The sequence below is a fragment of the Magnolia sinica genome, chromosome 15 (assembly GCF_029962835.1).
Source record: "Magnolia sinica isolate HGM2019 chromosome 15, MsV1, whole genome shotgun sequence".
Taxonomy (NCBI): domain Eukaryota; kingdom Viridiplantae; phylum Streptophyta; class Magnoliopsida; order Magnoliales; family Magnoliaceae; genus Magnolia; species Magnolia sinica.
In genome coordinates, this window is record NC_080587.1 from 28,772,227 (window position 1) to 28,787,421 (window position 15,195).

The 15,195-nt window shown below is 40.2% G+C and overlaps 2 protein-coding genes across 3 annotated transcripts in view; one reads left to right on the forward strand and one right to left on the reverse strand.

Annotated features, from left to right (window-relative positions):
• LOC131228185 (uncharacterized) overlaps window positions 1–15,195 on the forward strand; it is a 38,610-nt gene that overhangs the window by 19,447 nt on the left and 3,968 nt on the right. For both annotated transcript variants that reach the window (XM_058224048.1, XM_058224047.1), the window contains exons 5-6: window positions 4,365–4,507; window positions 4,620–4,717. In XM_058224048.1, coding sequence (XP_058080031.1) covers window positions 4,365–4,507; window positions 4,620–4,717 — 241 coding nt within the window. The remainder of the gene's footprint in view (window positions 1–4,364; window positions 4,508–4,619; window positions 4,718–15,195) is intronic.
• LOC131228186 (uncharacterized) lies at window positions 13,358–14,280 on the reverse strand. The gene is made up of 2 exons (XM_058224049.1): window positions 13,784–14,280; window positions 13,358–13,499 (listed from the first exon to the last, which is right to left on the reverse strand). Exons 1-2 carry the CDS (start codon window positions 14,271–14,273, stop codon window positions 13,462–13,464), a joined length of 528 nt encoding a protein of 175 aa, XP_058080032.1. The 5' UTR covers window positions 14,274–14,280; the 3' UTR covers window positions 13,358–13,461.

Sequence of the window (15,195 nt, forward strand, 5' to 3'; positions counted from 1 at the left end):
TGGAGATTGGTTAGACTTTTCAATTGATAGGCGGTTTACTACTAGATACTGCACATTTTGTGGGAGGAAATTTAGTTATGTGGAAGAGTAAAAGGCAGAGTGTTGTTGTCTGATCAAACGCTAAAGCATAATATAGGGCGATGACTCATACCACTTGTGAGCTTGCGTGGAGTCCGTGGACAAATAAATTGTTGTAGGAAATGGGTTTTGCAGTGATACTAATGCAATTATTTTGTAATAATCAAGCAGCCTCTCATATTGCAACCAATTTAGTTTATCATGAGAAAACCAAGCATATTGAAGTAGATTGTCACTTCATATGTGAGAAGGTCTCTAATGGTGAAATTTCTTTGCTGTATGTTCAGTCTCAAGATCAACTTGCCGATGTATTCACCAAACCTCTTGGCTGCAATAAGTTTGCAGGTATTTATTTCAAGCTAGGCATCGACAACATCTATGCTCCATCTTGAGGGAGAGTGTTATTATTATTATTTTTGACAACACAGGGTGTCCCCGCCCCATTTTGAGGTGAGACTATTCCTTGCGGAGGCACGCAATCACCCGCAACCACAGACATTAGGTAATGCCGGGGAGAGGAGTCGAAGCCATGCCTGTAGGGAGTAAACTCACGGGTCGGGTGAGGGACAATGTTAATCACTATGGATGTGGGTTGCATGACTATATGACCCACCTAGATGAATGAAATAATGGGCCATATAATGGCACAACCCAGTTAGTCTTGAGTTGAATTCTTGTTTTTCTTTATTTAATCAATTAGGCATAGTAGATTTGGGATTTTTGCTTTTTTCACTTAATATAAAACAGAGTGGGGGCATGTAGCCCTACTTGATTCTCTCTCTAATCTCTTTGTCCATCTCTTTTTCTTTTTTTCCATTCTTTTTCACTTTTATATAATTCTACACCATGCAAGCCCTTGTCTTTGAACATGGACAAATTTCCAAAATCAATTTATTTTATTCGGGGTTATGTCATTAAGATAAACCCGAACGATTTATAGAAACCCTAGAATATTTGCCAGCTTTCTTGTCATTATTCTTCAATAGCATAGACCCTAGATCCATCTCACCCTTTCTTGTATGTTTGATTCTTCAGACTTTTTAATATCAATTTGCTTACAAATGATGTTCCGAGTGTCGGGGATATTATCGATAAGATCATTGGTATTATCGATATCGCTAGCTTGGCGATACTGATAACACAGGTAATATCATAAATTCTAGGCATTGACGATATGTCGCTAAGTATTCCCAATGTATTGATATCGCTAATGTATCTCCAATGTATCAATATCACCAAAAATCTATTTATTAAAGAAAATTTTCATTTCATTTTTTTAGGGGTGCATGGTTGTATGATGAAATGCATGTTTGTATGTGTGTATTTGTATACATGCGTGGATGGATGGATGGTTGGTTGCATGATTGGATGGATGGATGGTTGGTTGCATGATTGGATGGATGGATGTATAATATGTGTACTTATGCATGCATGGATGGATGGATGGGTGGATCCTGCATGTGTGTATATATGTATGTGTCATTGTATGTATGTATAGATGCATGGATAGGTAGATGGATGGATGGATGGATCATGCATGTGTGTTTGTATGTATGTTTATGCATGGATAGATGGATCATGCATGCGTGCATATATGTATGTATCATTATATGTATATATACATGCATGGATAGGTTGATGGATGGATGGATCATGCATGTGTGTTTGTATGTATTTTTGTGCATGCATGCATGGATGGATGGATCCACCATTTTCCCCATGTTTCCCCAATGTTTACCTGAGTTCCACTATACAAGCTTTTAGGCTCCCATCAATGTTTTAAATATCTGTGATATTACCGATATATCCCACGATATATCTTGTATCCCACTTGTGTGATACTAAACGCACAGGTAATGCCGATAAATCCCACATGTTCGATCTAGTGAGCATTTTCAATTTTTGATCCTTTTTTTTTTTCGTTGAAATTATGTTAAATCACTGTCAAATGGTTATAAATCCATTGGTTCTTCATGTTTTGCATGAAAAATCATGGAGTTGGAGCTTTGATTTTGATATCTGTTAGTTCTTCATGTTCTCCATTTTTTCTTTTTGAAATTTTCCTTTAACTAGTTGTCAATTGAGACTAATTTCGAAGTATTTAGGAGAATTTGATGAAATGATCATCACATACACTCTAATTTCAAAATTTGAGTGTAGGTGATCTGATTTGGGGAAAATTCAAAATTTCCCCAATTTCTCCCAAATTGCTTGCAATGTTGCACTCCAAACGTGAAATCAAGCATGTGTGGGGGCTTATCTACTGATTTGTTAAGTCATTGTCAATTTTTAGAAAATAAAAATCATTTTTAATTAAAAATTAGTATTATTTTTTTCAAAATTTCCCTTAAACTAGCTATCAATTGAGACTCATTCCAAAGTATTTAGGAGTGTTTGATGAAATGATCATCACATACACTCTAAATGTTATGCATTCAATTTGAATTTAGTTGCGTTAGTTCAATCAAACAACGCATAGCTTAAGACTCTATACAAAGGAAACTTATTATGTGCACTTTTTTTTTTTTTTTTTTTTTTGAGATGTTATAATTTAAAAGTGTAGTAAGGTCTTTTCTAATAATCCCTAGAGTTTCATTGAAAAATTAAACCATTGTCCCAATGTTTCTGAATGTTTCCCAAAAAGTACGATAAATTACTCAATACAAACGATATATCCTGTGTGGTAACCGATAGGTATCTGTATCCAAGGATGCAATATGTAATGCGATACCGATATTTTGAACGTTGGCTCCCATTAAAGGGAAACATATTATTTGATTCCTAAATATGCAAATATGTCTTTTTTGCCATTATTTGATTCTTAAATGTGCAAATATGTGTATTTTAGCATCTCCTAAAGTATCATTGAAAATTTCCACAATTTCCCCCTTGTTTCCTGTTTCCTTGAGTCAGCGTTACATGCTTTTAGGCTCCCATTAGGGGAAACTTATTATGTATGTGCCTTATTTGCAATTATTTGTTTTCTAAATATGCAAGTATATGTATTTTAGATTGAGAAATTCCACCATTTTCCCCATGTTTCCCCAAAATTTCCCCTCAATCAGCAATACATTTTCAGGTCTTGAAAATAACATCAGTGATATCGATAAATGTTTCCATATTCCCAGCCAATGGTGCATGTAATGATACCGATACTCAAACATTGCTTAAAAATTGGTTAAATCAATGGAGTTATATGTCAACTCAAAGTTTTCCAACCTTGCAACAGGTGTTATGGCAGCCATGCTTTATGGGACAGAATGTTGGGCAGTTTAAAAAACATGTTCATAGAATGTGTAGTTGAAATCAGGATGCTGAGATGGATGAGTGGGAATATAAGGATAGAATTGGATGAGTGGCAAGATGAGGAAGGATAGAATTAGAAACGAGCGAATTCAAGGGAACCTAGGAGTAGCACCTATAGGTAATAAGATGAGGGATAGTAGAAATAGATGGTTTGGTCATGTGCAACAAAGACCAAGAATTGCACCGGTTTGGAGTGAGTAATGCCAAGATTCAATAAAGTTGGTGGAGGCGTTGGCGAATCTAGTTCAGTTCGCAAGGAAGTTTGGTGGGTCATAAGTTCGGTCGTTGGGTTCCTTCTATCTGTTTAACTTTCTTATACCTGCACCAGGCATGAAGGCTCTAAAAGGGTGAGGGGGAGGCCTGAAAGGACATGGATAGAGGTAGTAAGAAAAGACTCGATGACCTATGGTCTGACTGAAGGTTTGGCCCTTGATAGAGTGGAATGGCAGAACAAGATTCATGTAGTCGACCCAATTAATTGGGATAAGCCTTATGATGATGAGGATCTTACATTTTTAAATATGGCCCAGGTCAGGAAGGGTTGGTTGAGCCTGATCCCATTGCAATTAAGTGGGTCAGTTTGGCTCCGTACATTTTAAGTGGCCACTGACTAATGGGTGGCAGGTCATAGATATGGAAATTACATGGATATGAATCTCCACATCTTCAGATCCAGGATAGAGATATGTTTACGAGTATCCCATTTGTATTCAGTTTTGTTTTTAACTTCAAGGCATTTTGACTCATTCTCTTAACTCTTTTTTTTTTTTTGTTATAAAGCAAGATAACGTTCATTAATCTTCCTATCATGCTAAATTTAATGAATCTGTTAACTTTTAAATAGCTTTTATGAGAAAATTGTTGGATTTAAAAACGTACAACAATAGGATACAGTTAAAACATATTGACAAGTATCTTACAAGTTTTTTGTTGCTAGTATTGATTTGTGTGGTGGCCCTCATGGCATACTTGACATGCAGATCTTGAAGAATCTGAAAGATGCTTTTTGGCCATTTAAGTATGATCATGCTGGGAGTCTGTTCCTAAGGGCAGCTTATGCTGCAAACTGCGTTGGACAAGGCACTGCCAAAGGAGGGTCTTTTAAGTCCAGCAACACTTTGAGGTTGGCCATAACCAAGTATTCTCTAGAATAAACTTCACTGCACTCAAGTTTAACTTCTACTGCCTCTTATTTTGCTTCTATTCATTATTATTATGTTCTTATTCACTGCCAGTGGACTTGAGTTTGCATCTGCCAAGGCAGCTCAACATAGACTGGGGCGTGGAGTATGGACCAGTGTGCATTTTGGGGATATGCGGCGTGCATTAGCTGGTATGGTTTGGTTATAAGATTCTCACTACTTCCGTTGTGCATCTTTTCCATTTCAAGTTACTCTAAAGCGCCCATTCAGTTCACATTGCATGAGTATTGTGGTTTGTGGTAATGTTTGGGCATTTACATCACAAACTACAGGCCCTTTGCTGATGATGGAAATAAGATTTATGCTTAACCAGCTTTGTAGTAGACATCATTCTTTCTCATGTACTTGTCATTTGTTTGATAATAACACCATCGTCCAACTGGTAGTGCCTTAGTAGGGGTGCAACTCAGATGGGTTGGGAGTCAACCCGAACCTGACCCCAAGAGGATCAAACTTGTAACCCGACCCAACCCGCATTCCAAATGGAGCTGCCCAATCCGAATTCCACTATATTTCCCAACCTGACCTGACCCAAACACATGTGATTGTCGCCAACCCCACCTGATCTGTCCCGAATTTACTCATCCCAAACCCCAAATTTGCTCAGCCCAAACTGCAAATTTGCTCAGCCCAAACTGCAAATTTGCTCAACTCGATTTCAAATTGGGCTGGCTTTTCCCAACCTGAACCCTACCTGGGGAGCTTGACAGCCTGACGCAAACTTGACCTGAGCTCAGGTTGGGTCAATCAGGTTCAGGTTGACCTGAGCCCTAGTTGCAGCCCTATGCATAAGATCTCTGTATATATTTTTGAACGATGATAGTTTTATTAAAGGTCACAGCCAAAAATAAAAAAACAAGACTAATTTACAACTCAACCCAACTCTTAGGGAACTACACAACTGACTTTGACGCATACTCCCATTCCTTGATAAGAGATTTTGCCTTTAGAAAGACTGCTTTCACCTTCAATTGCTTATTCCTGAAACAACGGTCATTTCTTTCTAACCGTATGTACCAAATGCCCGCTAGCAATGACATGCGCCATACAAATTTCCCTACCTTTCCTTTTCCCCCACCGTGCCACGCCTTGAAGAAGTTATCAATTGAGCTTGGGATCACCCAATCCACTCCACAGAGATTGAAAAACCCTTCCCACATCCTACTTGCAAAACAGCAATAAAGGAAAAGGTGATCCACTGATTCTGTATTTTTTTTTTTTTTTTTGAGAGATGACGCAGAGATTTATATTGCTCGAGAAAAAGGATACAAAAGAAACACAAAAAAAGCAAAGGAAGTGTAGCTCAGCTGAGATAGCAGAACTACTAAGCAACTAGAAAATCAAAGTTACAGTCTAAAGACTTGGACGAGTAGGAGGCCCATTCGATCAGAAAATTGATCACCCTGAGAGTAATGAACTCAGCCGAGTTAGTTTTGTCATTGATTCTGCATTTTGATAACACATTACACACACATTTGGGTGAACCATTGCCCTTTTTTGAAGATTAGCCACAATTAGAATCTTCCTGCAACCTGCTAACCATGTGAACGCCGATACCTTTGGGGGAGCCCCATAATGCCAAATATATGAAGTCGGACTTGCCTCCTCCACCAAGCTGCCATCGCTTAAGGCCTTATAGAGAGACTTGACTGAAAATCTTCCAGATTTATCATACAACCATTTCAAAGAATCCTTTTCTAAGGGGACCAGATGGACTTTAGATAGCATTTGAAGCAAACTAGATAGCTCAACAAATTCTTCATCGTCCAAGTGTCTCTTACATGGCGGAGCCCAAATAACTTGGTCCCCTTGAATCGAGAAACATTTATCAACAAGCATGCTTCTGTCCACCGCAACACCTGCTAATCACAGAAATATACCCATTAGTTTTTGGTTCCCCACCCAAATATCCTCCTAAAACATAATGCCTTTTCCATCTCCCAAACAGAACCCTGCCCTTTCCCAAACTTTTCTTTCCAAAGTTACCACCATTCTCCAAAGATATGAAGCCCTATACAAAGAAAATGATCTAGTCCACCGTCCACTACCATCAATACACCGTATTTCCTCCCAATCATCTCCCTCCACAACGTGCCTACCTCATTCCCAAATTTCCAAACCCATTTGCCTAATAGGGCCAAGTTCATAATCTCCAAGCTCCGAATACCCGCTCCCCCTTGATCCCACAGTTTGCAATCTTCCTCTCACTTCATTTGATGAGACATCTATATATATACATATATTATGGATATAACAATGTAATATCATGTGCTATGATAAGTTATGTATTCATGATAAGCATCAATGCTTGTAAAGATAGATCTTGGGGGAAACACTTTGATCAAGATCCAAAAAGGAAATGGAAATGGTAGGGGTGAGGTTACCTAGATTGAGCAATTCATCGGACTTGTAGCATTTGAAGCTTCAATCGACCCTAAAACCCTAAAACCCTAAACCCTAGGAAATTAAGTAAAAGCAAGTTACCCAGGAGTCTATTTCTCAAGCTAATAATTAATAGTTAATCAAACCATCAATCAAAGTATTAACCATTGATCAAAAGCTAAAGCTAATGTCTTGAAAAGTTTAGATTCTCTCTCTCAATTTTTTCTTTGAGATGGACAGCATGACTGATATTTTATTGGAAAACAAATTTATTTGGGAAGAAACTATTGGGGGGATTCCAGATTTATCCAAAAAAAACAAAGGATCTTTTGATTTGTTAGAAGGTCAACAACATTAGAAAAAACATGATGTAGAGATTTATCATAAGCACGATTGACAAGTGCATTGGCAACCTGATTGCTTTCTCTATACATGTAATGAACACTAGCATCCAAGCCAATAGTGAGACCCAAAGCTTCCACCAATACCACATGAACCAAGGAGCACATTTCTTCCTAATGAAGAGATTCAACTTGCATATGAGAATCACTCTCAATGAGAATTTTAAAAAAAGTTGTTTACAGTTCCAAAAACCATATTGCAACTCTCTAATCAAAATGTTTACTTCAACAAAACATTAATTGCTAATAATCTTCATTAAATGCTACCTCCTTTGGTTCATCTCCATTATCATTATAGTCATCTCCATCCTCAATATATGGTTCTTCCTCCTAACTTTCCTTGGAATCAATCTCCTATTCTGGATCCATGTTTCTACATCCTTGCAGCTGTGACTAGTACTTGGAATTGGCATAGGGAATAAAACGCCATCCTCAAGATCATCCCATGTCAAATCATTTTCATCGTTCACTTTATCAGCGCTTCATTTATAGCTATCCAATTGTTAATGTATTCAATGACATTGGATCGATTTTGCTGCAATTTGAGTATTGCTTTAAGCATTGTCTATACTCTATATGGAACAATATCAAAGAAATTTGGGAGGAGGTATTTTATAAAAGATAGCTTTGATGAAAAAAAAGAAAAAAAAGAAAATGAAGAAGTTTCCAAAGGGAGTTTAAATGCCCACTTATGGGCTTGTTTGGCATCTATACTCTAATCTAATGAGAATTTTTCAAATAAGAGCTACTATAATAATAAGCTTTTATTCTTCTTCTTCTTCTTCTTCTTCTTCTTCTTATTATTATTATTATTATAGCTCTTGTTTTAAATAAACTCACTTGGTAGAATCAGGTTTTCAAAACCCAAAAAAGCTCTTATATGAAATAAGCACATTTGGTAAAACGTTCAAATAGGAGTTAAAAAGGGGTAGTTGATGCCATTTTTAAAGATTACAACAACTCCATTATAAGAGCAATCTAGAAAGTTGTTTTGGTGGATCCCATCACAAACAAACTATGTCCCCAAATGGCAAAAGAATGGATGGCTGCAACATTTACGTTTTAAGACATTTGGGCTGTCCATTATGTCAGACATTGGATGTGGATCCTCCATCATATGGAACCCACCATCCATCATGTGGGGCGCACCTTCTGTGTGGATCATCCATCTTGTTGGGCCACTTTGGATATGCCGTCCATCATGCGAGACCTTGGATGTGGACCGTCCATTAGGTGAGGCCCACTTGTAGTGGATTGTCCATCACAAGGGGTTACACTTTGATTTGGGCCATCCGTCATGTGAGGCCCACTCTGTCCATTATGTGGGCCTCCTTAATGTGGACCATTCATTATGTGGCGCCCCACCTTCAATACGGGACGTTCATCATGTGGGCCCACCTTTGATGTCAATTGTCCATCACGTGGGTCCACTTTTGATGTCCATCATCCATCATGTGGGCCCACACCTTCAATGCGGACCATCCATCAAGTGGGGCCCACTTAATGTGGACAGTCCATACTAGGTCACACTTTGATGTAGGCCATCCATCATGTGGGGCCCACCTTTGATGTGAATCGTGCATTATGTGGGCCCTCCTTGATGTGGACCATTCATCATGTGGGTGGCACCTTCAATATGGGTCGTTTATCATGTGGGCCCACCTTTGATGTTCACCATCCATCATGTGGGTCCCACTTTTGCTATGGACTATCCATCATGTGGGGCCGACTTGACATGGATAGTTCATCATGCGGGGCCACCTTTGATGTTCAACATCCATCATGTGGGTCCCACCTTTGATTTTCACCATCCATCATGCGGGTCCCACCTTTGTCGTGGACCGTTCATCACGTGGGCCCACCTTTAATGTCAACCTTCCATTAGAGTTGTGCACGAACCGAGTTAGCTCAGTTAACTTGCTCGACTCTCTCGGTTCGAAGTTCGAGCCGAGTCAAGCTGATTTTTTTAGCTTGAAAAAATTTTGAGCCGAGTCCAAGCTAGACCAAGCTCGACTCAACTCAACTTGGTACTTGACTTGGTTCGAATCGATTTGACTCGGATCGGGTTTACTTAATATAAATATTTATATATTTAAATAAATTATATATTATATAGATTAAAAACCCTAACACCTAAACTCGAGCTTAGCTTGTAGGCTCGAACTCGAACTCGGCTCGAGCTAGCCCGAGTTGCTGACCAAGCTGAGTCGAGCTGGCCAGTCAGGCTTGAGGATCGAGCCGAGTCGAGTTCGAGCTAGGGTAGCTTGTTGGCCGAGTTGAGCCGAGCTGGGCCAAGCTCGACTTGGTTCGGCTCGTGTACAGCTCTACCTTCCATCATGTGGGTCCTACCTTTGATGAGGGTCGTCCACTGTGTGCAGCCACACTTTGATGTGGGGCATCCATCATTTGGGACCCACTTTTGATGTGACCGTGCGTTATTTGGGCCCTCCTTGATGTGAACTATTCATCATGTGAAGCCCCACCTTCAATATAGTCTATTCATCATGTGGGTCCACCTTAGATTGTAAAGAGGAGAAGAGGGCAAGATTGGAATTACTTAAAAAGTTTAAGGACAAACTTGTGCAAATGGTGTGGTTAAAAGTTTAAGGACAAACTTGCATGATGATGAAATTGAAGAATTGGTGAATTTGTTGAATCTATTATCCAAGGTAAAACTTGTTCTATTGGAGCAAGACTCAATGGTGTGGATAAAGAGAAGTTGCGGAAATTCTCAGCTCGTTCTTTCTTCAAATTGCTTAGTGGAGGTCAGCTGGTTAATGAGCCTTCTCTGTCAGCTTTATACCATGACAGTTTAGAGTCCTTTTGAAAAAGTCTGCCTTTCTTCATTGACAATTGCCCATTATATAGGTAGATTACAAGCTATTTAGGGAAGAAATACAAGCTGATCTTCAGCCCCTACCATATATACATCTATCTAAATATACTGTACAACTAATATATCCTAATTAAGGAAGGAATAAATCTGTAGAACTATCATATCAGTCAAAGCTGTAGATATTAGCTGTAAATCTGCTATTAGCTGTAAATCTGCTGTAAATCTGTAAATCTGCAAAGCTGTAAATCTGTAAATCTGTAAATCTGTAAAGCTGTAAATCTGTAAATCTGTAAAGCTGTAAATCTGCTGTGTAGATTGATATTTCCTTTGACATCCCCCCTCAAATTGATGCTGGTAAATCGACAAGCATCAATTTGCTAACGAGAAAATGATGGCGCTGACGTGGCATGGATTTTGTGAAGATATCGGCGATCTGCAAAGTTGTGGAGATATGTGGAAGAGTGATGACTTGATGATCATAGGCTTCCTTGATTGAGTGACAGTCAACCTCGATGTGCTTGGTGCGTTCGTGATAGACTGGGTTTGCGGCAATTTGGATGGCACTAGTGTTGTCAGCATGGAGTGGAGTAGGATGTACGGGAATGAAACTGAGCTCTATGAGGAGACCACGCAGCCAAATGATCTCGGAGCATGCTGCAGACATGGCTCGGTACTCGGCCTCAGTAGATGATTTGGAGACGTGGTCCTGCTTCTTGCATTTCCAAGAGATAAGGGCATCACCAAGAAACATACACCAGCCGGTAGTAGATTTCCTGGTGTCTAGGCAGCCAGCCCAGTCAACGTCACTATAGGCTTGTAGCTGAAGTGAAGAACCGGAAGGGAAGAATAAGCCACGAGTAGGTGTCCCAAGAATGTAGCGAATTATGCGGCGGACTGCAGATAGATGGAGATGCCTCGGTGCTTGCATGAATTTGCTGACGGTATGAACAGCATAAGAGATGTCTGGTCGGGTAATGGTTAGATAGATAAGACTACCAACCAACTTCCGATAGGTAGTAGGATCCTCAAGAAGCTCCCCTTCGTCACGTCGATATTTCACATTAAGTTCCATGGGGGTGTCAACCGAAGTAGCGTTGGTGAGACCGGCTAGCTGAACCAGATCTTGACTATACTTGTGCTGATGCAAGAGGAGACCGTGCGGCTGATGATGCACCTCTAAACCCAAGAAATAGGTGAGCTGGCCAAGATCTTTCATGTGAAATGTAGAATTCAACAAAGTCTGAACCGCAGAGATTGCCTCCAAGTCAGAGCCAGTGATGACGATATCGTCCACATAAACAAGGAGGACGACGATACCTGTGGATGTCCTTTGTAGAAAAAGAGAGGAGTCATACTGACTTTGAGTGAAAGAAAAACTAAGCAAAGTGGATCGAAACTTCTCAAACCATACTCTTGGTGCCTGCTTCAAGCCATACAAAGAACGTTTCAGTTTGCAAGCATCAGTAGGTGAGGAAGTGGGCATACCAGAGGGAAGTTTCAAGTAAACGTCTTCCTTGAGATCACCGTGGAGAAATGCGTTATTAACATCCATTTGATGTAAGGGCCAGGATTGGGATGCAGCAAGAGCGAGTATAGTTCGGACAGTGGTCATTTTGGCGACCGGTGCAAAGGTCTCATCATAGTCGAGACCATATTCTTGTTTGTTGCCAAGTGCCACTAACCGAGCTTTGTAACGATCTATGGACCCATCGGAATTAAGCTTGATAGAAAACACGAACTTACTGCCAAGGGGTTTCACGGAGGAGGGACATGGAACAACATCCCATGTTTGGTTTTCTTCAAGTGCGAGAAGTTCGGTTTCAATTGCTTTTCGCCAACACTCATGCTCCATTGCCTGTTTATAAGATGAAGGAAGAGAAATAGACGACAAAGTGGCTGTGAAGGATGAAGGAGAAGAGAAACCAAACCTATCTGGGGGTCTACGAACCCGAGTACTGAGTCGGAGAGAGGGAGGTGCAGGTGCTGAAACAGGAGCAGCAGTCGGGGAAGAAGCTTGAGGGGGCTTAGGAGGTGCTGAAGGTTGGTGGGAAGTGGCGGTGGAGCGTCGTCGATACACTAGGAGAGGTTTAGAAGGGACTGGATCTGCAAGAGAGTTAGGAAACATAGGCAAAACAGAAAATGAAGGAGAAACATGATCCTGATGGGTAGAAAAGAAATATTGATTTTCGAAAAAAATTACATTTCTAGAAACTCGAATGCGACACAGATTTGGATCATAGCAAAGAAAACCTTTCTGCTGTACTGAATATCCTAGAAAAGCACATTTAATTGATTGAGCCGTAAGTTTTGTGCGTTCATGTGCAGGAAGATGAACATAACAGACACAACCAAAGGTACGAAGGTTAGAATAAGTTGGAGGGTGACCAAATAACCTGGTGAAAGGTGAGTCATGGTTCAATGTGGGAGAAGGCAATCTGTTAATGAGATGGACAGCAGTGGAAAGAGCTTCACACCAAAATCGAGAGGGCGTGGAAGATTCTAACAGAAGAGTGCGAACCACATCAAGAAGGTGACGGTTCTTCCTTTCAACCACTCCATTTTGTTGAGGTGTCGAAGGGCAAGACCGTTGAGAGATGATGCCATGATTCTGTAGGAAGTCCTGAAACAAATGAGACATATACTCACCCCCATTGTCGGAACGAAGGATTTTGACATGGGCCGAAAATTGTGTCTGAATATATGCATGAAAAATCTTAAAAACAGAAAATACTTCGTCTTTGGAATGAAGGAAATAAATCCATGTGAAACGACTATAGTCGTCAATAAAAGTGACAAAGTATTTGTAATTAGCATGCGAAGTGACTGGTGCCATACCCCACACATCACTATGTATCAGATCGAAAGGTTTGACAACATGCGGTGTGTGAAAAGGAAAGGGTAGAGTTTTACTTTTGCCAAGTCTGCAAGAATTGCAATCAAACTGAACAACACTAAGAGATGGTGTTTCATTATTCCCAAGAAAACCAGATTTCAATAAAGCATGAAGTACATTAGAGTTTGGATGTCCGAGACGTTTATGCCACGCTCGGTAATCAACATGAGCAGAATTACAAGCGACAAAAGGCAAAGAAAAAGAAGACAAAGGAAATTGAAGAGGAAAAAGACGTCCCGCTTTGAGTTTCGATGTCCGAGACGTTTATGCCACGCTCGGTAATCAACATGAGCAGAATTACAAGCGACAAAAGGCAAAGAAAAAGAAGACAAAGGAAATTGAAGAGGAAAAAGACGTCCCACTTTAGGCCCCCTCGCGATCATCCGCCCTGACTGTTGATCCTGCACAATACAACTAGATTTAGAAAACTCTACTTTACAATCATTATCAACTAACTGACCGACAGACACAAGATTGGTGGTAAGATCGAGAGATACGAAGACATCAGTGAGAGAGGAGGAAACATCACCAGTGGCCGTGATAGGTAAATGATTGCCATCAGCAGTATGAATTTTGAGATTTCCAAAATATTTGTTTACATTGGTAAGAGAAGCAGCATTGTTTGTCATATGATGGGAAGCCCTGGAATCAAAGTACCAAGGAGATGATGTAGTGAAGGGTTTACCTGAGAGTCCTAAAGCTGAAAATGCAGAAATGATCATTTGTTGAATCATGTCAGGGGTCACGGGTTGGACTGAAACGGGAGCAGGAGCAGGAGCACTTTGTGTTGTATTCACCAAACTACCCGCACTAGAAGAGCCAACTGAGACAGTATATGCTGTCTCCGATTTCTTGGGGGGTCGAGTTGGGCATTCCTTGATGATATGGCCATCCTTTTTGCAATAGTTGCAGAATTTTCGGGGACAGTTTGCAGCATAATGACCAAATCCCTTGCAACAGAAGCACTGAACAGTGCTCATATCCCTGCTTCGTGGCCTGCCTTGTGCTGCATAGGCTACAGGAACAGATGTAGATCGTCGTTGTTCCATGGTGGTTTGAGTGAGAAGGCGCTGTTCCTCGCGAAGAAGATCATTTAGGCATGTATCCAAGGAGGGGACAGATTCTCGGTTCATAAGATTGGATCTGGTGCCTTCAAATTCAGACCTTAGTTTCATTAGAAATTGATCCCTCCGAGTAGTTTCATGGACAGATTGAACAGAACTAAGACCTTCGGATGGTAAGTCAGCATAAACTATATCAGTGTATTCAGCCCAAAGATTAGTGAATCTAGAGTAAAAATCAGAGATAGAAAGACTTTCCTGTTGGAGAGTGGCCAATTCATGTTCAAGCTGGAAACGACGAGCAGTGTTTTGTTGACTGTAGACCTTCTTCAGGTATGTCCACATCTGAGCTGCAGTCTGAGAAGATCGAAGGTTCAAGATGATGTTGGGTTCAACGGATCCCAAAATCCATGCCATAACTTGTGCGTCCTTGACTTCCCACTTGGCGTGTCGGTCTTTGTCTTTGTCTTTGTCAGGAGCTAGGTTACTGCCATCAACATGTCCCCACAGCTCCTTACCTTTGACGAAAATCCTGAAATGAAACGCCCAAGCAGAGTAGTTCTTGCCATTGAAACGAATCAAAGAAACATCAGACTTATCGGAAGACATGAGGTCAACAGAACTAGAACAAGAATAACCGAGACTAAGAAACTTGAGAGCACGAGACAAATGGAAATTTAGAGCTATAGCTCTGATACCATGACAGTTTAGAGTCCTTTTGAAAAAGTCTGCCTTTCTTCATTGACAATTGCCCATTATATAGGTAGATTACAAGCTATTTAGGGAAGAAATACAAGCTGATCTTCAGCCCCTACCATATATACATCTATCTAAATATACTGTACAGCTAATATATCCTAATTAAGGAAGGAATAAATCTGTATAACTGTCATATCAGTCAAAGCTGTAGATATTAGCTGTAAATCTGCTATTAGCTGTAAATCTGCTGTAGATATTAGCTATAAATCTGCTGTAAATCTGTAAATCTGCAAAGCTGTAAATCTGTAAATCTGTAAATCTGTAAAGCTGTAAATCT

What these genes read in the sequence shown, in the direction of transcription:
- LOC131228186 (XM_058224049.1), bottom strand. Translation starts at nt 14,273, where the DNA reads ATGAAACTAAGGTCTGAATTTGAAGGCACCAGATCCAATCTTATGAAC. An exon ending in TTCAGCTTTAGGACTCTCAG is followed by an intron (nt 13,500 to 13,783) that starts GTAAACCCTTCA and finishes TGTATTGTGCAG; the next exon opens with GATCAACAGTCAGGGCGGAT.